This window comes from Aethalodelphis obliquidens, unplaced genomic scaffold (assembly GCF_003676395.1).
Source record: "Aethalodelphis obliquidens isolate GAN/ISIS:26980383/991018 unplaced genomic scaffold, ASM367639v1 scaffold1, whole genome shotgun sequence".
In the NCBI taxonomy this organism is placed as follows: domain Eukaryota; kingdom Metazoa; phylum Chordata; class Mammalia; order Artiodactyla; family Delphinidae; genus Aethalodelphis; species Aethalodelphis obliquidens.
Window position 1 is genome coordinate 72,845,746 of NW_020837945.1, and position 27,000 is coordinate 72,872,745.

The window sequence follows — 27,000 nt, forward strand, 5'->3', positions numbered from 1 at the left end:
GTCCTAATGTAGCCATTTATCCCCTGGGCCATTTGCCTGGCCCACTCTGTCCCTGGACCAGAGATGTGCTTCCTCCCAACCCAGCACAGATGCTATGGGAGGCCTGGTACAGTGACCTGGGCTCAGCTGACCCCGCCACTCCATCTGTTCATGGGAACAGTGCTTCCTTTGTACCATTGTTTGGTTTTTTGTTTTTTGGTTGTTGTTTTTTTAAATTTTTCCTTCTCCCCTGTTTCAAACTCAGTCCCTCAGGGCCTCAGTTGAAGCCCATCCCTGCCCAAGCACATCCCCACACTACAACTTGTAATATTCCCTAAGCAGGCCATGGATACCTTTTCAAATAACCCTCCTGAAGTGGGAAGGTCCTGGGAAATCCAGTCACTTCCCCTCAACTGGAAGCACCAGCTTCTGGAAAATTCCACAGCTCTGGGCCCTGGCTAGTGGGAGAAAAGGGGAGGGGGTGAATTAGGTTGATGCCTAAATCTTTAGACCATCTGTTGGGTTCTTTTGAGTGAGTTAGGGTGAATCTCAATGAAGTGAAATTCTCAACCTGGAATAGTTATGACAACCTGAAGATCATCTCAGGCCAAATGTAGAGAAAAGAGGCAAAGTGTGTGTGTTCATCCCTTAGAGTTGTGAGGTGGGACCTTCCTTCAGACCCAGCAGACTTTCTTTAGGGGAGCCCTTCCTTGACCCTTTTAAGAAAATCACGGGCCTTCTGGTCATGATTGAAATCTCCCTATTTGAAGCATATTTGATGAACCAACTCTTTTGTTCACATATTTTTCTTTTAAAAGTTGAGTTTGTTTTCCTAAATTTTTGTTATTCTAACTACATCAAAGCATCCCAGTCCAAAGACATAGAATGTGCTAGGAAAGCAGACATTGGATCATTTAGGGCAAAATGTATATAAGACATGTTTACTTGAGAGTTCATGATACCAAAGATAAAAGGATTTCTGGCTGACAGGCCAACAGGCTTCTTTCCCTGGAGACTAGGGTCCCCTGTGGTCCCAAGATACCCAGAGTGGTACCTGCAAGGCTGAGCCCTGAGATGCTAAGAGTCCCTAAGCTTTGCCCATCTCTCAAGTGGATATGGCTGTGGGAGGGGAATGTAAGAGACAATTTGAAGCCCCTGGACAGGCAGAATGGAGCTGTCCAGTGCCCCTCACGGCAGGGAGCAGAGATCCTGAGTCTTCAGGAGTTTGTCTGGTTAATGGCCATGTTCAGCTTCTGCTACAAAGGTCACTGATCCAGGTGAGGGAAGCTGAGAAACAAGTGACCAGAGCAGCTACTCAGAGGGGAAAGAAGCCAGAATAGCAAAGTCCACAAGGACAGGGGTTTGATCTCGTACATCTCATCTTCCTGGTGCCTAGCAAAATGACTAGTCCTTGCGAAGTGCTCCATAAACATTTGTTAAATTAATAAATTATTGATTTATGAGAACAGGTCAAAGATTTAGGCCTGGGGTGGGGGAGACAGAAGGAAGTCTAAGGGGATTAGTCAGAAACCTCAAGGGAATCTTGGTAAGTCTCAGAATCATTGACTCAACAGAGGAGGTCCCTTTACTCCAAGACCCAAGTCCAAATGCAGCTCCCACTATGGTTGTGACATACGGTATGAGCTTAGTGACACTTGAACCTTCTCACGTCAAATTAGATGGCGGCCTGAGGTAAGGTATTGCCACTGGGAAACAGAGAAGGGATGAAATAGAAATTTAGGAGGCTGGATGGAGAATATTTGGAGACAGAGTATGTAGGTATTGAAGAAAAGTGACTCAAAGGTAAAAATAATATAAAGACAATATCTACTTCATGGGGTTACTGTAAGGAGTAGACGAATTAACACAGAGTCTCTGGAATAGTATTTGAGTGCCACTGGGTAGGTTTTTTGTTTGTTTGTTTGTTTGTTGCGGTACACAGGCCTCTCACCGTTGTGGCCTCTCCCGTTGCGGAGCACAGGCTCCGGACGCACAGGCTCAGCAGCCATGGCTCACGGGCCCAGCCGCTCCGCGGCATGTGGGATCTTCCCGGACCGGGGCATGAACCCGTGTCCCCTGCATTGGCAGGCGGACTCTCAACCACTGCGCCACCAGGGAAGCCCTGGGTAGGTTCTTAATAGAAAGAGCTTTCTCCTCCTCCTCATCCCTCTCTATTTTCATTAAAGTTCAGACTATCCCACCTGAAAACCTGAGAGTGCCCACCCCAAGGAGGCTCTGCCAGCCGTGTCTTTATGTGAATGTCATGATTGAAGGCCATGGACACACCCGTGTCTCTACCGATCCCCACTGAACAGATAGAAATAAAAGTGTCTTCTCTCCAGGGCTGCGTCAGGAAAACCCCGAAAGCCGTTCTCTCACAGTCAGAATGTTTTCTTTGTTCCTCTGAGATAGAACCAACATCTCTGTAAAGGACAAAGAGGCAGCTTGACTCATAAGCCGAGCAGACGCTATGGGCTGAGTGATGGCTACACAGGGTAGCTGGAGCTGAACCCCTGAGACTTCAGTATTTGTTGTGGTATATACTATGATGAGGTGCGGGGGACCTTTTTAAAAACCGAATACGTGTATTTCTGAACGTCAGATTCACATGCAGCCTCAGACCTCTCCAAACACACTCATCCTAAGCTCTCCTGATGTGTCTTCAGGGCCCCCAGAGAATGGAAAAGGACCAGACATGTCTGGCCACATTTCTGATTCTTTCCCTCCAAATATTTTCATGCCCTCACTTATTCAACAAACATTTACCAAGCTCCTACTTTGTGCCAGGCACCGTGCTGGAAGCTGGAGCTTCAAAGAAATAAGGCCACATCCCTTCCCACGTACAGCCCTGCAGGGAAGAGAGACAAACCACACACTAGAACACTGGGGTATGTGTTAGAGAGAGATTTTGCAAACAGTCCTAGGAGCACAGAGGAGGCCACAGAGCCCAACCAGTGTTTCAGTGTTCCTGGAGGACCAGCAAGAGTTGACCATGTGAAGAGGGCAGGGAAGCCTTCCAGGTAAGGGAGCCGCAAGCAGGATGGCCAAAGGCAAGCAAGACAATGACTCAGTGGTTCTCACCTCCCTGCACATTGAAATCATTGGCAGAGCTTTTCTTTTCTTTTTTTAATTTTTTATTGAAGTATAGTTGATTTACAATGTTGTGTTAGTTTGTGGTGTACAGCAAAGTGATTCAGATATAGATCTATATATTCTTTTCTATTACGGTTTATTACAGGATATCGAATAGAGTTCCCTGTGCTACACAGTAGGACCTTGTTGTTTATCTATTTTATATATGGTCGTATGTATCTGGTAATCTCAAACTCCTAATTTATTCCTCCACTGCTTTCCCCTTTGGCAACATAAGTTTGTTTTCTATGTTGGCAGAGCTTTTAACAGTTACTGATGCCTAGGCCCTCACACAGATCTATTAAGTCAGAATCTTTGGAGATAGGGCCCAGGAATCAGTCTTATTAAAAGCACCCCAGGTATATGTGACCAGAGTTAAGGACCACTGGACTAAGGAAGAGTCACTAACACAAGATATTTGGGGGAAAAAAAGCACAAAAGAATACTATTTCACTCCATCAATAATTCTAAAATAGAGGCTCTTAGACCCCATGCAAAGCATGCAAGACCAAGGGATGCACTGATGTATTCTCGAGTCAGTAACAGATCTACTATACAGCCTCCACCCAAATCCAGGAACCAATGAAATCTGTGGTTCTCAGTCACCTCCTCTCCCCCACACCCACTTGCTCCCTCCAGGAGATGTAGCCCATGGAAAACCACTTGCCATTCTTAATGGAGTATGCTGTGGCTCTCAAATCCAGTAATACTCTCTTCATGGCTGTAATGAGGACCTACTTGTATTTCAGAAAACTTAAAAGGAGGCTCCAAGGCCAAACACAAAACTCTAGACACGGTACAACAATACCACTTTTGACAAAGTACATAATAAATCAATAAATCAAATGGTCATTTTCTTAAAGACTTAGATGGAGACATAGAAATCCTGTTCTTCAAATTGGGGCATGTCCCATTGTAAGAGGGACTACCTTGGACCAAGAGACTGGCCAATAGCTCCCATTCACGAGAAGGTGAATTCAGAAGTGGTTATGAATCCCAGTTCAGCCACTCGCTGCACCATGTTGGGCAAGTCCTAACCTGTGAGCAAGTTCTCTGCTCCACAAAATGGATATAATTATATCTACCTTGCATGGTTGCTCTTGGCTTGAAGGAGATAATATATGTAGAGTACCCAGCATAACAAGTGTCTAGTACCCGAGAGCTGGCTCATCAGTCAGTGAAAACTCTCTATTTATTCTACCATCACTTTATTATCGGAAACTGTGTTACAGGAGCGAAAGTAACACAGAGATAGAAGGATGGGCCAGGTCATGGTTCTCCTGCTGCCACCCTCTCCCTCCCTCTTATCTTCTCACTCGAGGCAGCACATGGCACCTGAGACTCGAAGTCTGCAGGCTGCTCCTGCCTCTCGGGGGTGCGCCCCAAATACACATCTAAGTGTGTGATGGTTCAGCCCCTCTACCCAGATGAAGACAGCATGTGAGAGCCTGGAGTCTGGCTCTCTCCCTCTGTCACCTGGGCCCCAGCCCAAATGTGATGCTCCATCATCTCCTATTTATTGACCTCTCTCACCAGCATTGGGAAACTGCCCTTCACTCCTGCACACTCAGTTGGACTCCATTAAAGAAATTTCTCTCCCAGAAGGTATGTTCATGGAAATTATGTCGAATCAAGCAGGGACTCCAGACATCCTCTCTCAAGTTCCTACCCTTTTTGTGCCATGGACCCACTGACAACTCAGCAAAAATGTCCATAAATGCGTAAAACAAAACAGGATCGCAAAAGCATTCAATTTTATTGAAATGGGGTTCTGTCAACCTCCCATGGAGACCCATGGATTCCATATTACAAACACCTGATAGTCAAACCCTGGATTGAAAGCTCAGGAAACTCTCCAAAGTCACCCAGCTAAGAGGTAAGAGAGCCGAGGCAAGAACCCCATCGCCCTGTTCCGGAACCCGAGCTCTGTCCACCAATCTATTTATTATCTTAGAAAATTTAAAAAATCAAAACAGAGCTCTTACTGCTTCTGCATTAAAAAATCCTGAATTAAAAAAAAAAAATCCTGAATTTTGGTCCCATTGGAAGGCTTGGAGGTGGCCCTGCCAGCCCCATATATCTTCATAAGAACTGGCCTCAGTCTATATTGGATTACAAAACTGGACAAAGATTGTTTCCCAGCAAACATCTGGAAAAGCTTAAAGCCACAATAAGTTGACTGAGGTAACTGGTAGCAGATGTCCCAGCTCCTGGAATTTGTTGGATGACAGTGTTGGATGATGGACTAGATGGACGGGTTCAATTCCTCTGCTTTCAGATGGCCTTTGTCAAGGAGTCTGGAACACTAGTTTCTGAGCCTGATGCAGAAAACTCAGCCCTCCTGCTTGCCTCAGCATTTCTCAGGAATTAGTAAGCAGTTGGTATCACCCTTCTCTGCTGAGAAGGTTGGAAGGTTTTAAACCCCTGGCCAATCTCTCAGTGAACCCTTTCACCCCTTTCTATTGCTGGGCCAATAGAACATAATGGTTAAAAGTATGGGTTTGGAGTTACACGTTAGGATTTAAATTCTCACTTCATCACTTTAGAAAAGTTGCATGACCACATCTTCCCACCTCAGTTTTTTCATCCCTCTAATGGGACTAGTACTAATGCCTGCCTTGCAGGGTATGTAACAATTAGAGCTAATATATGGAAAACACTATACAGGACCTGGTGTTGCAGTGTTAGTCAGGAGCTATGATTACAATTAGTCCTAGGTTGAACCCTGCCCCTGCCCCACTCTGTCCCTTAATAAATGAAGCAGGTGTTAAGGCAGGTGTCATTAGCAGAGTGACTGTGTTCAAGGAAACCCATTTACCATGATCAGAGCAGAATTGTTGAGTTTCTCCAACAGATCTCAGCAAGATAAGTGACTTGACCACAGTCACACAAAGAGAAAACCCCACATCTTCTTACCACCAGATCTACATACCTCCCTGAATCTGGTTGCCTCCCCTCTGCATCCCCTCCTGTTTCTATGGGCCCAGAACCCTTGCTCCTCTCAAAAGCCAGCCTCTCCACCTGTGCTCTGGATCCCACTCCCTCTCTCCTGCTCAGGATTGCTCTTGCAGTCTCCACCCGCCTCTCCTACAGAGTCAATATGCCTCCTCTAGTGGATCAGCCCCATGTGCATGCCCTGAGCATCTTCCTCAACCTCCATGTCTCCTGTCAGCTACTAAACTCATTTCTCTATTTTCCTTCAACTTCAAAACTGAGTTGCTGTTTCCAATTCCCTTCCTCAACACACTCACATTGGACTTCTATTCCCATTATCCACAGAGACTACTATTGTCAAGGTCACCAGTGACCTCCATTTGCTAAATCCAGGGGCCGCTTCTTCGTTATCTTCTTTGAACTTTCAGTAAAAGTTGATTATTTCCTCCTCCTTAAAACATTTTCCTCCCTTGGCTCTGTGATAGCCCACTGTCCTCTTTTGCTTATGTCTCCTTTACTGGCTCATTCTCCTCTAGTCAGTCTCTCTAAGTTAGAGCATAGTAAGGATCTGTCCTGAGCATCCTTTTCTCCCATTACTGTGTGCTCTCCCTTTGTAACCCCATCGAGTCCCATGACTTTGAAGACCATCTACTTCTGGGATCCCCAACCCCCGGGTCTCAGACCGTTACCGGTCTGCAGCCTGTTAGGAACCGGGCCGCACAGCAGGAGGTGAGCGGTGGGTGAGTGAGCAAAGCTTCATCTGCCGCTCCCCATCGCTCCCCATTGCTCCCCACTGCTCCCCCTCGCTCTCCACCGCTCCCCATTGCTCCCCACCGCTCCCCACCGTTCCCCATAGCTCCCCACCACTCCCCATCACTCATATTACTGCCTGAACCATCCCCCCAACCCCCTGTCCATGGAAAACTTGTCTTCCAGGAAACTGGTCCCTGGTGCCAAAAAGGTTGGGGACCGCTGATCTATGTGCTTATGATTCCAAAATCTCTGCCTCCAGCCCTGACTTTTCCCCAAATCTTGACTTGACTATCCAACTGCCATCTTCACATTTCCACATGGGTGTCTAACAGGCAACTCAGATATAATTTATCCATGAAAGAATTTGAGTTTTCCTCCCAAACTTGCTCCTTCCTCAGGCTTCCTAGTTTTAGTCATTAGCGTGAGCATTCACCCAGTTGTTCAACCTATAAATCTAGGAGTCAGTCTTGATTCCCTTTTTTCTTCATTATCTATATTCAATATGTCAGCACATCTTGTCCACTTTATCTCCAAAGCATATTCCAAATTCATCTACTTCTCTCCATTTTCATCACAGTCACTGTGGTCCAAGCCACCATTACCTGAATGACTGCAATAGCTTCCCAGCTGATCCATCTGGAACCATTCTACAATCCACACTTGACAGGGAAGACTGAATAATCTTGTCACATCCTTGTAGAATGTACAAGTACATGGCTTCCCATTGTACTTGAAATAAAACCTAAATTCCTCAAAGCAAGATGTAACATGGCTTCTGCCTACCTCTCCAAACTCACTTTGAATCACTTTCCTCCTCATCTCTCCACTCCAGCCACACTGGTCTTTCTGTCCCTTGAAAACCTGAAATCTATTCCCACCCTAGGACCTTTGCACTGGCTGTTCTTCCTGGAATGCTTTTCCCCCTGATCCTTGAATGACTGTTTCCTTTCCATCATTAACATCTCACTGAAATGTCAGTACTCAGAGAGGCCCTTCCTGACCACAAAACTGAAGTGGCCCACCCAGTCACTCCCTATCACATCACCCTGTTCTCTCATATATGTTTTCCTCTCTGTGTGTCTGACTCTGTTCTGGTTGGTAAGTCCCACAAGGGCTAGGACCTTGTCTTTCTTCTTCACCATTACATCTGCAGGACTTAGAACAGTGCCTGAACATGGCAGTGCTTGATATCTGTTGTCGAAAGAGTGAATGAATGGATAAATGAGTTAGTAACGGAGCTAGGACAAGAACCCAGGCCTCCCGCCTTCCAGTTCCGTGTTCCTCCCCCATGCCGTGTCAAGTTGTAGTTTTCACCAGTTTGATTGCTTTCTTGCTGTTCAGCAGATGCTTGGCATCCTTCAACTCTCAGCTGGTTCCAGATCCTAGTGATAAACTAAACGGCCACAAAGGAGCAGGAAGGAGAGGAAAGAGGGCATCTGAATAAATCATGAAGTATGTGGTCATCCCCCAAAATAATGAGAATTAAGCACTCAATCATCCAGTGACATTTAGTAAACACTTATTACCTACCAGGCATTAGGCAATTTACCAGGGACGAAAAGACAAACCTACTCTGAAGGATCTGACAGTCTCCAGGAGGAGATGGTGGCCCTAGTGGTGATGCTTGACATAGTGTGATGGGCCTGAGACCAAAGTAACACGTGCTGTGGAAACACAAAGTAGAGAGTGATGAACACTGCATGGAGTGGGCAAGAATTCAGGGAGACAACCAGAGAGTGGAACTTTTGAACTGAGTCTTAAAGAGTGAATACCTGCTATTGAAAACTCATAGTCTGGGTTTTCACATGAAAAGTGCAGTTGTGTTTCCCCTTCATTTTACTTGACAAAAGAAAAATCACTTTAGAAAGGCATACAGGATGACTCTGGTAGTTGAAAGAACCACGTATTAATAAACAGAGAAATTTCCATCTGGGAAACTTTTTTTTTTTTTTTTAAGATGGGATAGTTCTCTATTTCTTGCTACAAAAAGTCCACAAAAACAATTTCATCTTCCCTGAGGGTCTTATGGTGAAACCACTGAGGCAATTACCTACATGATGAAAGATCACCCAACTAAAGAACTACTTCCCTATAAAACCACAGGCCATCCCCTTGAAGAAATGTGCTGTCATGTAAAAACAGGGTTTTACAGCAAGTAAAAGAATGAAGTAGATCTATGTGAATTGATATCAAGAGATACATTATTACATAAAGACAAGAAAGCTTCAGTACACTGGATATAGTTGCTATTATGGTTATTATGTTGGGATCTGTCTAGGACTATGGAGAAGAATAAGTGCAAATGTAACAATCTCTGAGGTGTGGGATTATGAGACACACTTTCTGAGGCCTACATTTTGGTACTATTTTAATTGTTTACAACAAATTGCACTCTTTTGGAATTTAAACATAAAGACTTGTTTAGAACACAATTCTGATTGGTTTTATAATGCTTAAGAACTTGTGCTTGTCTCTACATTCCAGAAACATATAAAAAGAGGATTTCCCTAAATTATATCGTTTGCTAACACCTGCAGAAAAAAATAAACTGAGACCCAGAAAGATAATGTGATTTTTCTCACACTATGACTCCTAGACTAGTACCTTCAGCTCCACAGTTCTTGATTTCATGCTGAGGATTCAAATATATAAATATATCAATCTTAACTTACACATTTGGAAATTTAGCAATATTGCTTTGTGGAAAACTGTGCAACAATTTATTGTAATAGTTACAGGCCAGTACTTTCCCCAGAAAACAATTCAAATAGAAGTCTCTTGACTATTACCTCTAGTCCTTGTGCATATCTTAGAATACTCAGTAAATTCTTTGAATAGATAGGTCCCTTCCATTCAGTTTATAAGTAGTTACTGAGCACTTACGATGTGTTCTAGCCACTAGGGGTACAGCAGTAAGAAAATGAGACAAATTCTCTGTACTTGTGGAGCTTAGATCCCAGTGGGGAAAACACCATAAGCAAGAAAAAAACATAAATAAAGGATATAATTTCAGGTAAAGATATAGTAAGGATATAATGAACCAAGTAAAATGATAGTGACAAGAGTGCTATTTTTGAAAGGTCAGGAAGGCCCTTAAAGGAAGGACATTAGATCAGAGACCTGGACGAAGGAGGGAGCCGCGCAGAGTTCTGAGGGGAAAGCATTACAGGAGTACAGTCAGAGTCAGTACCCTGAACAGGAAGAAGAATTCCTTCTTTTCCTGAAAAGGTAAAGAACATCCCAAAGAAAGAGCTCTCAAAGTTTGGTATGTTAAGGTTTCACTCTTGCTGCTGTTGTTATAAGATTTAAAGGTCTAGTGCTGTAAATTTCTCTCTATTGCTTACAAATTTGAGAATGAATTTTATTTAAGAATATAAGTCTGGTACAAAAGTAGTGTCTTATCTATGTGTCACCTTCTGCCAGTGTGGTATATATATATATATATATATATATATATATACACACACACACACAATGGAATATTACTCAGCCATAACAAAGAATGAAATACTGCCATTTGCAGCAACATGGATGGACCCAGAGATGATCATACTAAGTGAAGTAAGTCAGAAAGAGAAAGACAAATACCATATGATATCACTTATATATGGAATCTAAAATACCAATTTATCTACAAAACAGAAATAGGGGCTTCCCTGGTGGCGCAGTGGTTGAGAGTCTGCCTGCCGATGCAGGGGACATGGGTTCGTTCCCCGGTCCGGGAAGATCCCACGTGCTGTGGAGCAGCTAGGCCCGTGAGCCATGGCCGCTGAGCCTGCACGTCCGGAGCCTGTGCTCCGCAACGGGAGAGGCCACAACAGTGAGAGGCCCGCGTACCGGAAAAAAAAAAAAAAAAAAAAAAGTCCTACTGTATAGCAGGGGAAACTATATTCAATATCCATGATAAACCATAATGGAAAAGAATATGAAAAAGAATATATATTTTTATAACTGAGCCAATTTGCTGTACAGCAGAAATTAACACAACATTGTAAATCAACTATACTTCAATAAAATAAAATTAAAAAAACCTTCTGCCTATCACAAAGGCACAGAATCCAACGCCTAAGAGTCTTTCCAAAGCTGTTCATTCCACAGAGAGAGACGAGGCCCAACCAAAAGTGCCCCTGGGCTTAAATCTGCTCCCCGTCCCCACTCCCACCCCAAGCAGAATGGGCTGCCTAGAATATGTAGCTGGGAGAGTCATCCCAGACTCAAGAGAGAGGAGCTGCAGAAGACACCTTTGGTGTTCTCAGCTTTTAGCCCCTACAGACCCAACTCTGGCGGGGACGAAAATGACAGTCTGTCCTTCACAGTGGGGAGACTGAAGCTCAGAGAAGTGGGTGGCTTGCCCAGGATCACACAGAAAGCCAACCCTGTTTGCTAACCTTCTCTCTGTTGCCTGCGTCATGTTCCAGGCCAGGGACCACATGGGTGGAATTCAGGCTCCATTTTCAGGAAATGCGACTGTTGCTTTTTCATTTACACAAAAATGAAAAATAAATAACAGATGTTTGAACACATGTTGCAACTCATCTTACTGGAACTTAACAGTGCATTCTGACTGAGAAAGTTAAATTAGAAAATCCACACAGCAAAAAAGATGTTTTGAATGAAATGCACTTTGTCTTTCTCTCTCTCTCTCACACACACACACACAAACAATATCTCGTTTCTTCTTCAGGGAGCAGCTGTGAAGGAAACTGGGGGAGGGAGATGAACATAACATCCCATCTTTGTGTTTCATACAGAGCGAAGCTTTTAGGCCAGCCTTCCTGAATTGGAGGGGGTGTGGCATGCATTAAAATTAAACATCAATGACCTGAGAAGCTTATAAAATAGCTTGGGAGAAGCCAGTCACCAAGAGAAGACATCTCGAATTGGATGATTTTGCGTGCGGAAACTGCTTTCATCTTGATAAAAAAGGTATGTACTGTGGTATTAATTTTCATTTATGATAAATAATGCTTAAAATAGAGACAGTCTTGAGTTTTCATTGCCCCTTTTCAGCTAAAAATTGTAACTAACAAAACTGAGGGCCTTTGGCCAGTTGCTTTGCAGACTTGGTCTCATTTTTCCATAAACAACCTTACAAAGAAGATACTGTTAGTGCCATTTTTCAGACGAGGAAACTGAAGTTCAGATATCCTAAGCAACAGGCTTAAGGTAAGACCACCAACAAATGCCAGAACTGGGGTGCCAACGCAGTGCTGACTCACCTCAAAGTCTTCTGCTGGCACTACGCACCCCCCTCTATACTATATGAGACAATGAGGAATTGTTCCATACACCAATACTGTGATAGATGAATTCTCAGAGGGTTGTTATCCACTGTGCATTACAGTACAATTGACTGAAAAGTGAATTGGAATGCACTATGAATAGAAAATGCATTTAATATTAATAGAATTAATTATTATTAAATTAAAGTAATAGAAAATACAAAAATATTTTCTTCAGAAGATATGTTTTCTTGTTAGATTCGATAGCGAAATGGTTTTTAAGACCCATTTACTTGTGGAAATGTATTTTTTTTTTGGTCACGTGAAATCTAAAAGCCTAGTCCTTAATATTCTGCAGCTCCTTGAGACCAGGCACCAGGTCCAGGCTAACATGCAGGTGTGTAGACTCTTAGGAAACCTGACCTAAGTTCTGGCTTCACCGCTTGTCAGGAAGTAACCTCACTGGGTACACAGAGAATTGTCAGCACAGGACACTTCCAGTTAGAGTGTTGTGAAGATTCAATGCACATATAAAATACTGAAGCCAGGGCTCCTCCCTGGAGAAGCTCAGTGAGTGTGAGCAGTGGTCCACGAGTCAATTCTGGCCCCATGTGGATGCACCATAACCTTAGTAGAATTATTTTTTAATTATTTAATATTTAGTTAAAATAATATTTAAATTATATCTTTTTTTTAAGTATTTAAACTCTCCTCGTTAGGACAGTCTTCCCATTAGTATTAGGAAACAATGCAAAAATAAGTCATGCATACCCAAGTTCATAGATATATGTTAATAACATGATTTACCCTCAGAAGGTGCTCAATAAGCACTGGGTGAAGGAGAATGCAAGGGGTACTGCAAAAAAATGATGGGTGTTATCGACTCTTCCTCTCACAAAAAGTTTTCATCATAGGAATAAAAGTACTGCAATAAAGAGGCATCTTTGGAAGGGTAGCAGGCAAGGGGAATTAGTTTTGCTCTGAAATCCTCCTACAGAGCTAAAGAACATGTTTCAGCCCACAATAGAACATTCTGTAACAAGATATTTGTCAGAGTAAGACGGCGAACTGACTTTTGGTGGGACTGTCACGTGGTGAAATGAGATTTATCAGGTACAGAGGTAGGTGTTTATTGAAGCCACCGAAGGTGAGCACAGACGGAAGCATGGCTCAGGGGTGGGACAGAATGGAGAAGTGGAGATGGGGCCCGAGTCCCAGCACTCTGCCCCTTCTGGGCCTCAACTTTCCCATCTGTACACCTGAGGGGTGGGGTTGGATAAATGACCTCTAAGGTCCTGTCCTGTTTGGGGGAGGGGGTGCCTGTAGAATGTGTAGAATGTGTGGCCATCCTCTGGGCTTAGAATTCCTGGGCAAGGCACTGAGCTTGGAGCCTACTAGGGGCCCAAAGCAGAACTTCAGTGGTTCTAAGAACCTCTTGGAAAGAAATGCAAATTTTTGTGGATTTAGGCTGGATTTTGGCATCCATCATCCCCCAAAAGGTTAAAAGACAAGTGTTGTTTACCTGGTGGTAGGGGCTGACAGGAAGTGGAGCCTCAGAGACTAAGGAAAGGGCGCCACAGCAGACGTGCTCAAGGCACGTCCCCCCAACCTCGCATCAGCTTTTACTCACTAGGTAACTGTTCTTTTGAAAAATGGGCAACAAAACTTCCAGAAGAAAAGCTTTTGATTATTAAAGGTTATTTGGAGGTTTAGAGATTCATAAGAAAGTGGTTATAATTATTCCTGTTATGACACATCCTTTTAAATATTCAGATCTGAGAACATCTTGCTTGCATTGATTCAGTCCTCTGCATCACAGGCAGAAAGGCAAAGCAAAGCATTGGAAATAGCTCCCATTCAGCTACAGGCAAGGAGTCACAAGGAGGAGAACAGACTGAGAGCAAGTCAGTGAAAGAAGCAGGGAGCAGCCCAGGCTCCTACCCTGTGAACAGCGCTGCAGCCCTCACCCCAGCCCACTGCCCCTCCTCAAAGAAGCTTCCACGCCCAAGGGTGCTGGGCTCAAATGCTTTTTGCCCAATTACAAGCCAGCTACTGGTCCTTCTCTGGTTAAATGTACAGCATCTATGAAAAATACCCTCAACAGCATGTCAAAGGAAGGAAGGAAGGAAGGAAAGGAGGAAGGGAGGGAGGGAGGGAGGGAGGAAGAAAGAAAAAGAAATTCAGGAAACACAATATTTTGCTTCTGCTTTTCATAATAATAACTAGCATTTATTGAGCATTTTCTCTGTCAGACGCTGCTCTAAATGCTCTCCTTATATTTTCTCATTTAATTCTCATGAAACTTCATGAGGTTGGTATGATTATTATTCCCACTTAATAGCCAAGGAAACTAAAGCATCCATTGGATAGTATTATACTTAGTATGTGCAGAGCCAGAATTCAAATCCAGTCAGGGTGACCCTGGAGTCCCCAGCACGCTGCTCCCTGTTAAAGTTCCCAGGCCTAGGGCTTCCCTGGTGGCGCAGCGGTTGAGAGTCCGCCTGCCGATGCAGGGGACACGGGTTCGTGCCCCGGTCTGGGAAGATCCCACATGCCGCGGAGCGGCTGGGCCTGCGCGTCTGGAGCCTGTGCTCCGCAACGGGAGAGGCCACAGCAAGGAGAGGCCCGCGTACCACCAAAAAAAAAAAAAAAAGTTCCCAGGCCTACTCTTGGGTTGGTAAACAGCCAAGCAGATGGGGGCAGGGTGGGGAAGTGGAGTCAGGGAGGCATTTCTTTGATGAATCTCACAGGGCACTAAATGTAGTGAATGGTTTGTTTTTGGTTTTTTCTCTCATGGTTCACTTGACGGCTTCACTCTACCCCTTTGCCTACCCATCCCCAACACACACACATTGTTTCTGTTCATACAATGAGTACCTACTGCACCTGGCACTGCGAGGTTCTGTGGGTGAGTCCAGGGAGAATCAAAAATGATGCCTGTCCTTGAAAAATGCATAATTAGGTGTGTAGGGTCAGGGGGAGCTGGGAAAATAAATCCAACAAACTCTAATACCAGGCAGAATGTGTTCTAATGGTGGCACAAAAGCTTCTAGAGAGACTCACAGGGGTGGAGGGCCTCACAGTGACACTGATGACTGAGGTGGTCCTGGGGGATGAGGGACTCAGATGGGCTGAGTGGGAGGCTGCTCACAGAGGGACCGGCCAGCCCAGAAATTTTCCTCTGGGGACTCTGTCCCCTCAGGAGACTCCGAGTGCCTCCAGCTGCTTTGTTCTCCCCACTCCAGGTCCACCTCCAGCCACCCAGCTCCAAGATGGTCCCAGCTCTGCTGCTGCTGCTTCCTGCCCTGGCTGGACTCTTAGGAGCAGCTGAGGGACAAGCTTTCCATCTCGGGAAATGCCCAAATCCTCCAGTGCAGGAGAACTTTGACGTGAATAAGGTGCGGTAAAAGGCTAACCTCCCGCTTGTTTTGCTGTCTCCTGTTTGCATAAGCATCCTACCAGGTTCGGTTTTATTTTTCTGCTTTAATGGCCACAGCAAGCCTTGGGGTAGGTACTTATCTTACTGGGAGCTCCCCCAAAGCAGACCCTGAGACAAGAACTGGGGAGCAGAGATGTTTTAGAAGATGATCCCAGGAAGCCTGAGTGGGCATGCGGGGAAACAGACAGAGAAGGCAGGAAAGCAGTAAAGCGTGAGTTCATGAGCAGGTTACTCTGTGAACAATGGGGTTCAATCCTGCTGGGGATCCTCTGAGGAAATATGTAGAATGTGCCTCAGGTTGTCCCACGGACGGATGTAGGTGGGCAGTGGGAGCTCCCATGGCACTGGCCAAGCCTGTGGCAGAGAAGGAGACCCAGGGGCTCCAGGTGGGAAGCTGGCAGTGTGTATGGGAAGCCCACTGTGATGGAGGTGAGCCCAGAGGTGGGCTGAAAGGACATGGGACAGGGCATTGACAGCAGCTGCTGCAGAAGTATTATCCTCACTCTACAGCTGAAGAAGCTGAACGTCAGAGAGCTTGCAACCCACTCAGTTCACACAGCCAGTAAATGCAGAGTAGGATTCGAAACTAGCCAGGAGTGCAGGACCACCGCAGGTTACGCAAACAGAGCCCAGGAGAGGACAGCACTCCCCCAAGGGGCTTTCTTGTTACCTGCACTAAAAAGATATTGATAGAATCAACTCCCCATTTATGGTAAGGATTGTCTTTTCACCTTATTGATGTGTCTTTTGAGCACAAAACTTTTTAATATTAATGATGTCCAATTTATCTATTTTTTCTTTTGTTGCTTGTGCTTTTTGGTGGCCTATCTAAAAAAATTTGCCTAGTCTAAGGTTATAAAGATTTACTCCTATATTTTCTTCTAAGTGATTTACAGTTGTAGTTCTTACATTTAAGTCTTTGATTCATTTTAAGTTAAATTTTGTATATCATGTGATATAGGAGTCAAACTTCTTTCTTTGGCATGAGGATATCCAGTTGTTCCAGGACAGTTTGTTAAGAAGACTATTCTTCACCATTGAATAGTCTTGACACCCTTGTTGAAAATCAATTGACCATATGTGTAAGAGTTGATTTTTGGACCCTCAATTCTATTCTATTGATCTATATATCTATCCTTATACCAGCATAGTATAGTCTTGATTACTGTAGCTTTGTAGTAAGTTTTGACGTCAGAATATATGAGTTCTTCAACTTTGTTCTTCTGGCTATTCTGGGCCCTTTGTATTTCCGTATAAATTTTAGGCTCATTTTGTCAATTTCTGCAAAGAAGCAAGTTGGAATTTTGATAGAGACTGTATTAAATCTGTTGGTCCATTTGGAGAGTATTGCCATCTTAACAATTTTAAGTCTTCCTATCCATGAACATAGGATGTCTTTCCATTTACTTAGGTCTCCTTTAATTTATTTCAACAATGTTTTGTAGTTTTCAGAGTATGTTTTAATGCTTCTTTGGTTACATTTTTTCATAAGAATTTGATTCTTTTGATGCTACTATAAATGGAATTTTCTTAAATTAATTTGCAGATTGGTCATTGTAAGTATAGAAATACATTTTATTTCTATATATTAATTCTTGTATCTTTAACCTTGCTGAATTCATTTGTTAGTTCTAATAATTGTGTGTGTGGGTGTGTATTCCTTAGGATTTTCTATATATAAAACCCTGTCATCTGGAAATGGAGATAGTTTTACTTCTTCCTTTTCATAATTATCTTTAAACATTGCATTCTCCTCATAGAGATAGAGAAACGGAGACCCCCCAAAGACAAAAAGACCTTCACAAAAATATTATGAGATCATGAGGGAACATGACATGAAAAGCAATCTTCCACCTCTGAGTTTCTTCCTTTCTGGAAAATCGTGTGTCCTCGTTTTTAATTATGGAGCATTAAAGTCACCTTAACAATAATAGAACTATTTTAAATGCATTGTATATAATGGAGATTTTCTGAGAATGCCTATGAAACCAGCTGACCTTTAAACTTATTCTTCAGTGCTTTAAATGCCTGTTAAGTTCAGTGACTTTAATTGAAAGATGTCCTTTAACAAATGAGTGGAAAATTTATGCCCTAAATGTGGGTAGATATTTTAGCAGAGAGCCAGGTGACTGAAGCAATACTGCTACCTATTTGCAGCATGCTCTCATTTCAAATTCTGACTTTTTTGAAGGTGACTGCATCTCCTTGATTTTGTTTTGTTGAGTAATACATTTTTAAATTTCTAAAATAATTTCAATCAATATTTTGACTAGGTAAATATATTCACATGGTTCAAAATTCTAAAGATGCAAAAGGACATACATCCTTTCCACCCCTATATCCCAGCCTGTTTTCCTCCCCAGTATCAACCAGTAAAAACAGTTTATGGTGTATCTTTTGGGAGATAATATGTACATATATAAAAAAGCACATACATAATTGCAGTAGGAAGAATGATGTCCATGCCATATTCCCCAGAATCTGCAAATTGTTTCTTTACATGGAAAAGGGGATTTTGAAGATGTGATTAAAGTAATGGAGCTTGAGATGGCAAGAGTAGCCTGCATTATCAGGTGGGTCCAATCTAATCATTAGAAGCAAAGAACCTTACCCAGCTGTGGTCAGAGAGATGTGATGATGGAAGAAGAGTGAAAGAGATGCAGTGTGAGAGGGATTTGACCTGCTTTTGCTGCCTCTGAAGATGGAGGAAGGGATTCACAAACCAAGGAATGCAAACGGCCTCTAGAACCTGGAAAGGGCAAGAAGACAGATTCTCCGCTAGAGCCTCTGGAAAGGAATGTAGCACTGCCAGCACTTTGATTTTAACCCAGTGAGACCCGTGTCAGACTTCTGATGTACAAAACTATGAGACCATAAATTTGTGGTGTTTTAAATTTGTGTTAATTTGTTACAGCAGCAATAGAGAACTGATATAATAACCTTTTCCCCCATTTTTACATAAAAGTTAGTTGAATATATACACTATTTTGCACCTGGCTCTTTTTCCATTAAATGTATCTTGGAGATAATTACATATAGCTTTTTTAAAAGAGGGTGTATAACATTCCATTGTATGGATGTACCATCATTTATTTACCCAGTTCCCTACTAATGCTCACTTAGGCCATTTCCTGTCTTTTATTATTACAAATAGGACTGCAATGAATAACCTTATGCATACATCGTTTCTTAATTTCAGGAGGATACCTTCTCAGAGGTGAAATTGTTGGGCCAGAGTATATGTAGTTTTAGTTTTGCTAGATATTGCCAAGTTGCCCTCATGAAGGCTGTAGATTAGAGCAGTCTCTATGCCCAGCAATGTATGGAAGCAGGAGTGTGCCTCTCTCCCCTCACCCTCACCCGTGCAGTTGCTCACTCCCTTTAAAGATGACTCTGTGCACCGAAATTATGGACAGAGAGCAAGCCCTCAGGGGAGGAATGATACAGGTCTTCTAAATCTTGACCACCTTCCAAAAGCCTTTGTGACCAACTCCCTGTGTGGGGTTATATGAGGAGAATTTAACCAACTCTGGAGACCCAGCTCCCCACAGTAAACACATCTGACTTTGCACACCATTCAAAGACGTCTTGGAGAATCATAAAATATTTGAGCTGGCACCTTACATCATCTAAACCAACCCCTTCCTTTTACGGAGTTTAGAATTTCAGATAGGTTTTGACTGAAGGGGACACTGAAAGCATAGCTAAATAAAAAGCACTTTAGGAATGGACTGTGGCATTCAACCAATGCCCACACATCCGATTCACTTATTACCATTTGAGTCAATATCTTGCTCAGTGGCTGCTGGGAACAATGCAGCCCATTTTGCCTGGTTACCCCAGGAAAGGGCTCTCCTCTGAAAGACAACAATGGGGAAGAGTTTGCAGGTCCCCAGAGAGCCACAGGGTTTGCTGTGCTTGTCGTTGTCTCTGCAGTATCTTGGAAGATGGTATGAAATTGAGAAGATCCCAGTGAGCTTTGAGAAGGGAAGTTGCATCCAAGCCAACTACTCGCTAATGGAAAACGGAAACATCAAAGTGATAAACAAGGAGCTGAGGTGAGAGGCTGTGCTTTCAAAGGCAACGCACGTCCGGGAGGGAGCCCTGCAGAGACTGTCCTGGGGTGACTGGTGTCCTTGCCGTCTAGTGTGGGGAGGATGCAGACATTGCTGGGTCTGGGCTGCCTGCTCAGGACAGGTCCTGAGAGGAAAGCTTTTGGCAGGCAGGATGGTAGGGACTAGAAGTCACTCATTCATTTCCATGACCACTTGCTGAGCACCTTATTGTGTCCCACACCCTGTGAGATGTCCTAGGGACTCAATGGTAACACAAACTGCAAGGTTCCTGCTCTCATTGCAAAACAGACCCTCTGGTAGCAAGGACAGCAAAGGACCCTCTTGTCTGACCTCCAAACCAAGAGAGAAGCACTTTCTATATCGTCTGCTGATTGAGGGCATCCAGCATAGCTTGAATCCTTCCAGAAACTGGGAGCTCAACATCTTCCATGACAATTTATCCCATCTCCAGACAGCTTTAACTCTTAGAAAACTCCTTTTCTTATTAAGCAAGAATCAGATACCTAGTCACACTCTAGGTTGTGTGAACAGGAGAACCTCCAGAAAGATATTTTTCTATTACTTCTAACAGACTGATATTTGATCCCAAAATTCATACTTTAGAAAGCAAATATAAACTTAAAAAGAAACCTAGGAAGAACTCCTACCTACCTGCCATCAACAAAGATAAGAGTAACAATAAACAATGGTAACTAATATTAATTAAGCATTTCCTATATGCAAGGCACTGTTCTGTATGTGTATGTATATATACATGTGTGTACATATACATCTATTTATGTATGTACACGTAAATGAGCATAGATATTCATTTAATCCCCGTAGCAACCTGGGGTTGGTACTATTATTAACCCTCTTTTTATGGATGAGGAAAATGAGGTACAGAGAGGTAAAGTAATTTGCCCAAGGGTCACACAGCTTATAAGTGATGAAGTTGAGATTCAACACCAGGGAGAAGTGAAATGGGGAAGAGACCAGAAGATATATGAAAGAGGCGGGGCATGGATGGTTGCCATTCCTGTTTCCTAAGTTGTCTAAGAACTGTGTTCAACTGCAAGAAAACAACTACCACCCAGCCTGGAAGTTACTCGGGCTCAGAGAGGCTTTGCATGGCCATCCTATTACCCATTAAGCTTCCTGTGAGCCACAGTACAGTGGGCTGACTCTCTGACCCCGCATAAACCAAAGAAATAAAGTAAGAATCTTGAGCAACTCTAAAGAAAAATCCCACTCATTTCAGAGCCCAGTAAGGGCTACAGGAATTGAGATGCAGAGCCCCAGAAGGTCTCACAGGAATTTTATAGGTCCCAAAGTAACAATGACTTTATTTGAAATATTTTGTCCCATTCTAAGGTCAAGAGTCAATGACACAGATCCCAAAACCCATCAGATGCCCCCAGCTCTCCTTCTGAGTTGGCCAGGAATCCTCTTTAACTGTACCCAGAGTATTAGGTCACTCTGCCTCTAGGGTCACTTCTACTTAAGAGCAAAGGCATATGGAGAAAGGTTTGTTAGTCAGGAAAATGATATAGATTCTGCAGAACAAGCAGGGGGCACGGCAGGGAGCCTGAGCAAAATACCCTTAGCCAGTGTCAGAATGCTGGGGCCAAAGCAGCTGGCTCAGGGCTGGGAGCTGAAGGGGTTAGGTGCCCAGTTTCAAATCCTGGTTCTACCACTTACTAATGATGTGATCTTAGGTTAGTTATGGTAATTTTCTAGGCCTCAGTTTCCTCCTCTGTAAATTGACAATAATCATAGTACGTCCGTCCATAAGGCTGTGTGAACATTAAATAGGGTAACACGTGTAAAGCACTTAGAACAGTGTTTAGCATGTGGTAATCATTTAATATTACCTATTATTGCTAATATGTTGCTACCCTTGAAAATACAAATGCATTTTTCCTATGAACAAATTGTGAGTTTATGATCAGAGACTGGTATTTTGAAAACTGTCCTGGAGCAAAACATAAATGACGGTGAAAAGGGGGAAAGTCTGTTGGGAAGAGACTGGTTTGTTGCTAAGCAACTGCATGCAGATAGAAATGGACCGTCTTCCGTCTTACAGGTTGACTCCCAGGTGAGAGCGGGGCACGGTCTCCAGCCCTACTCAGTGATAAACAGACTATGCAATCCAGGAGCATCAGAGAACATTTCCCACCCCCAACCCCCTTACCTGCTGCTTATTGTCTGGTTTCTAGGATATCCATCCCCACTAACCATAGCCTACTGACTTTCTGACACATGCCATTGCTCCAATTTTAGTTTGTCTGCCCCTCTGAGAACTGATGAACAGGAAACTCCTCTGTTGGCCTGCTAGGAAGAGCACCCTCCTTCATAGCCTCAATCCCTAGGTCTTTCCCTTAGATCCCGGGGGTCATTGGAAGTTATCCAGAAATGGGGCCAGCTCCCTTCAAAAGAGTGAAAGTATTTCATCCATCCAAGCAAAAAGACCATCGCTTTTAAGACACCACCATTTTATATACCACTAAAAAAGAAATGACACTAACAATTGTAAGGTGGCATTAATTGTAAGATGCACATTTCTTCACATCTAATGTCTCTGAGATCTGGATGCCTGGTAGAATCCCTGAAGTGAGGTAAATGTTTCCTCACTGCCTGCTTTGACCTGGCCTACGTCAGAATCTCCCACACTCGATCAGAAGCTTGCTGAACTGGATGGGGTCTCAGAGCTATGAACCCAGGCATATGAACCCCTTTATGGGACAAATGATGCCACGTGATATCACTGAGGCCCAAAGAGGGAGAAACTTGGCAGATCTCCAGATTCCACGTTTTACATGATTTTCAGTAATCCAGTCAGTCCTTATTTTTTCCTTTCTCATTTTTAAAGAAGCGAATCTTTGTTCTGTGTTGGGTTGTTTTATTTGCTTGTTTTTCCCTTCCCTTTTCCTCCCTCTTGGTTTGGAGCCCAGGAGCAGCAAATGGCCTTGCAGGCTACTACATACACTCCAAAAAACAGTGTTGAAATACCAGGGCCTCACATATTATCCAGTCCTGGGGCATTGCAATTGTTGATTCTTATCACCCAAAAGCTGTCTTCCTCTGCTCTGTCTCAGAGACAGCAAGAAAGCAAAGGGGAGGGAATGGAATTAGGACCCAACCTGTTTTCAAGAACCCCCTACCCAGAAATGGCAGTGTTGGCCACCATGATTGTTGGTGTCACAAATCTTGCTTTTCCTTGATTTGGGGCTTTTCATGAGTTCAGGTTTTTTGGTTTTTGTTTTTAACTCATTGCAGAGCTGATGGAACTGTGAATCAAATTGAAGGTGAAGCCACCCAGGAGAACGTCACGGAGCCCGCCAAGTTGGCAGTTAAGTTTTTCTGGTGTAAGTATACACTTCTCGCAGGAGGTGTCAGGGACAGGAGATATGCAAACGGAAGACTAGAGCCCTGGGTCCGAGCACTCCCATCACATCTGAGTGTCACCCATATTGATTCAATGCATAATTATTCATTGAGCACCTCCTACCTGCCATGCGCTGGGCTAGGCCCTGGAGATGCAAAGATGAGCAAGACAGAGCTGGCCCTCATCCCTGAGAAGCTTACATGTCAGTGTGGATACTGACGAGCACCCAGGTGATTTACTGTAAAACTACAGTAAGTGTGTCAATAGAGGAAGCACAGATTGGAGGCCACTGGGCATGAGCCGTAGGAGACCCAAGCCAGTCTTGTTTCCCAGAGGAAACTAATAACTGAAAAATTAGTAGTTATTAGCAGAACAACTAACATGTGAGAAATCTTGGAGGTAAGCGATGATAAGAGTGAAGGTAGGTTGGAGTCCTGGCTCTGTCTGCCATTTTCTAGCCAAATTGTTGGAGTTTCATTTGGGTCCACCTTCCCCTTAACTTTAACAAGCTGGGCAGTGAGTTTTCCTTGGTGTTTGGAAGTGGAGTTACTGAATAATATCCTCTGAACTGAAAAGGAACTTTGAGACTGGAAACAAAGCAGACAACTCCATAAAGAACTAGTGTGGGTAGAATCAAGTGGACGACCCTCAGAGGCATTCACAGCTGCGCTGCATTCCGCCAAAAGGGGTACAGGGGCACTTAAAGGAGCCAAAGCTAAAAATAGAATGACTATTAAAGAGAAGTATGTCCACATTGACAGGAACTGAGGGGTTTTCCTCCCTGCACTCTCACCCCAGGGGTCTCGTGACCATTAACCACCTGTGTCAGCAAAAGGCATTCGACCAGTTTTCATGTCAGATGAAGTTTATAGGGAACTGATCTGGCTTCGGTGTATTCCTTGTGAGTAAGCTAAAGCTCAGACTCACAAAAAAAGGGAGAGGGTAGGACCGCAGGCCTAAGATGGAGCTGACAAGATGGAGCTTGGCTGTGGAGGTCACGTTCACAGAGGAAGTTTCTGGATTCAGATGGGGAAAGTAAATCCTCCTTCTCTCTTAAGGACCATTTCAATGTTGAGCTTTCAACACTATACAGATGTCAATCAGTGAATCATAACCTGTGACCACCTGATTTACCGTATTCTTAAGAGTGGTGTGATTTTCAAAGTTCGCACAAGAAGAAAAACAAGCAGACCAACATTAGCCCCTACCTCCTTCCGTAGGTGGGTTCTAGAGGAAGTGGTACAAACTTGGAAAGCCTGGGGCCCCTGACCTTACATTCTTGACTCCGTTTAGCTAAGTGGTGGTTCCATACGCACTAGAGCTGCCTGTTGGTCCAGGGGGTACAGCCAAACCTCCCAGGTATTATGGACTTCCAGGTACCAACCTGCAATCAGGGAAGAGGGGGGATCCAGAATTATGACTCTGAACTCTGGCTGCACACTGGAATCACTGGGGAGCTTTCAAAAGTACCAATAGCCTCCAGTTCAGAATTGGGGAGTCAGGGTGAGGGGAGGCGGGCCTGGTGTTTTTCAAAGTTCCCATAGGATTCCCACGTGAAGTCACAATTAAGAACCACTGATGTAGAAGAATTAGAACCCCAGAGCCTGGCTTCCAGGGTCCTAGAGGTGAAGGTTTCTCTTCACCTGGTCCCTCCTAATACTGTCTTTCTCTGGTTTTCAGTCATGCCATCAGCTCCATACTGGGTCCTGGCCACCGACTATGAGAACTACGCCCTCGTGTACTCCTGTACCACAATCATCTGGCTTTTTCACATGGATCATGTTTGGATCTTGGGAAGAAACCCTTATCTCCCTCCAGAAACAGTGACCTATCTCAAAGATATCCTGACCTCTAATGACATTGACATTGAGAAAATAGCTGTCACAGATCAGGTGAACTGCCCTGAGTTCCTATAACCAGGCTCTAAAGGGAGGCTGCATTCACTCCATGTTCCTTCCTTTGCTTTGCTTTTCCCCTACACCACCCCCCTCATAAAGACAAACCAAACCACCACAGCAAACTATTACAAATACCAGAAGGGAAATGTGACAGCAGAAGCTAGTGGAGAGGAACTCAAGGCAAGTTGGCTCAAACACTTAGCCATGCACCATCCTGTTACCTTGCAAGCCTGATAATAAACTTGCTGCTGACCTGCTGTGCTCACAGTAGACTACAAATTGGACTAATTATTGGGAGTTTTTAATTCTAAGCTTATGTTTGGAAATCCTTAAGCAGTTATGTTGAAAAAAAAAAAAAGAAACACTGAACAATTTAAAGGTAACAATCTTGTTTCTAGAAAGGGAAAGCTGATGGCAAAGGCACATACCAGGTGACCTGAATCCAGGTGGCCCCATCCTGCAGTAGGCAGTCCATAGCGGGGAATCATTTTGAGTTTTTGAGTCTCTGACAGGCAGTTTCCTGGACGCATTTACTTTCTTATCAGGAGGTCTTCAGAGTCAGGTGAAGAATGGGACCATCTTGGGTCTGTGCAAGGAAGAAGAGAATCTATGAGGGTGAAGCTATGGGAATTTTTTTAAGAAAATAATTTTTGGGTCTTTTATTCAACTGATATTTACTGGGACCCAACTGCATTCCAGGCATTGAAAAATACAGACTCCGTCTCCTCCCACAGCAGCTCACAGACTAGGGAGGGAGATTGACAAGTAAAGACACAATTTTAATCCAAGCTGAGGGGTCCATAGGCAGAGGCATGTGGAGGGAGCCATGGGAGCTCTGAGAAGGTCTCAACCCCTGCCAGGCATAGGTACCCACAAGGTTATACAGTCACATCTCAGAGTGTCCCAGCTTCAAGGAGTCAGGAACCACCAGGAGTTTGTTGTTGTTGTTGTTTTTTACATTTTACTATTAAAATCAGAACAATCTCAGAATCATCACCCTGCGATTACTCTTAGGTCACATAACATTTGTAATCCACTAATGTTTTGGGAAATGAATAGAAGATGAAGCCATTTGATTAGCTTTTTGCGTTTTCAGCATGAGTATAAAATATTTCCTTGAGCACTTGAGACGCTTCACTGCTTTATATTAAAGGTTATAAAATTTCCAAGACACTTAATATGTATAATTTTCATTTTACTAAATAAATATGACCTCAAAATGTAGCTTGCTATTTGAAATTCCTAAAGGCCAAAAACCACTGGACAAAAAGGCGGTGATGGAGAGGTAGGTATTGAAGAAGAGCCTCTTCCCACAAGCTCGGTCTGCTGTTGCATCTGTGCTTTATCACACTGCCCACCCCGCCAGAGGGTACCTGGCTCCTCCTCTAACATACAGTTCTTCCCAAGAGTGTTAAGCTGCTTACCTCTCTCTTAACTCATGGTACAAGACAAGCTATGATTGTGTTCCTCTTAACAGCTGTCTGTTAGCATCTAAAACAGTGAACATGGCTACATTTTGCACCTTTACAGTGTAGGTATCAGGGGCGATTGAACCTCAGAAAATGGGGGGAATTCAGAGGATAGCATGGGGGCACCACGTATCTAGAGGAAACATGGGGAAAAACAACAAAAAATCCAGAAGGGAGAGCAAGAGAAGGGAAATGGGAAGCAAACAGCAAATAGAGAGAGTAGTAAATCCCCCTGTGCCTATGTACCCATCGTCAGCTCCAACAGTCATCAGCATCTCACCAATCTTGCTTCAGCTATCTCCCACCCACCCCCATTTTTTTTCATAGAGCGTTTTGAAGCAAATCCTAAAGAGCACATCCTATTATTTTGCCTGTTAGCTACCTAAGGATAAATCTCTAGCAGGTACAGACATTTCTTAAACAACAACAAAAAATACAATGTTACGTTTTATATCCTGCAAGTGCTCAGAGAATATAATTTAATCTATGTAATTTAAAGATTATTTTATATTATCCAGATGAAAGGGAAGATATATGTACAAAAATGTTCATCATACTTTTACTCGTAGCAGCCCCCAAACTAAAAGGAGCTAAACTAAAACGGAGGAATGAGATCATGAATTATGGAACATCCACTTGTTGTAATGTGGTGTACTCATTAAAATTCATAGTTATGAAGACGACAAGGCCACATGGGAGCTGTGCCTGCCCTCCCACACTTACCACCTGTG

At 43.6% G+C, this 27,000-nt stretch overlaps 1 protein-coding gene across 4 annotated transcripts in view; it reads left to right on the forward strand.

Moving 5' to 3' along the window:
- APOD (apolipoprotein D) overlaps window positions 1–26,024 on the forward strand; it is an 87,887-nt gene extending 61,863 nt beyond the window's left edge. For 2 of the 4 annotated variants that reach the window (XM_027108269.1, XM_027108270.1), the window contains exons 2-6: window positions 11,550–11,724; window positions 15,266–15,418; window positions 19,396–19,517; window positions 22,794–22,882; window positions 24,583–26,024. In XM_027108269.1, the coding sequence (XP_026964070.1) occupies window positions 11,683–11,724; window positions 15,266–15,418; window positions 19,396–19,517; window positions 22,794–22,882; window positions 24,583–24,818 (642 nt within the window). In that variant the 5' untranslated portion in view covers window positions 11,550–11,682 and the 3' untranslated portion in view covers window positions 24,819–26,024. Of the gene's footprint in view, window positions 1–11,549; window positions 11,725–11,848; window positions 11,965–15,265; window positions 15,419–19,395; window positions 19,518–22,793; window positions 22,883–24,582 lie in introns of all 4 variants that reach the window. The other 2 variants (XM_027108272.1, XM_027108271.1) reach the window with 2 other exon arrangements.
- The last annotated feature ends 976 nt before the right edge of the window (window positions 26,025–27,000 follow it).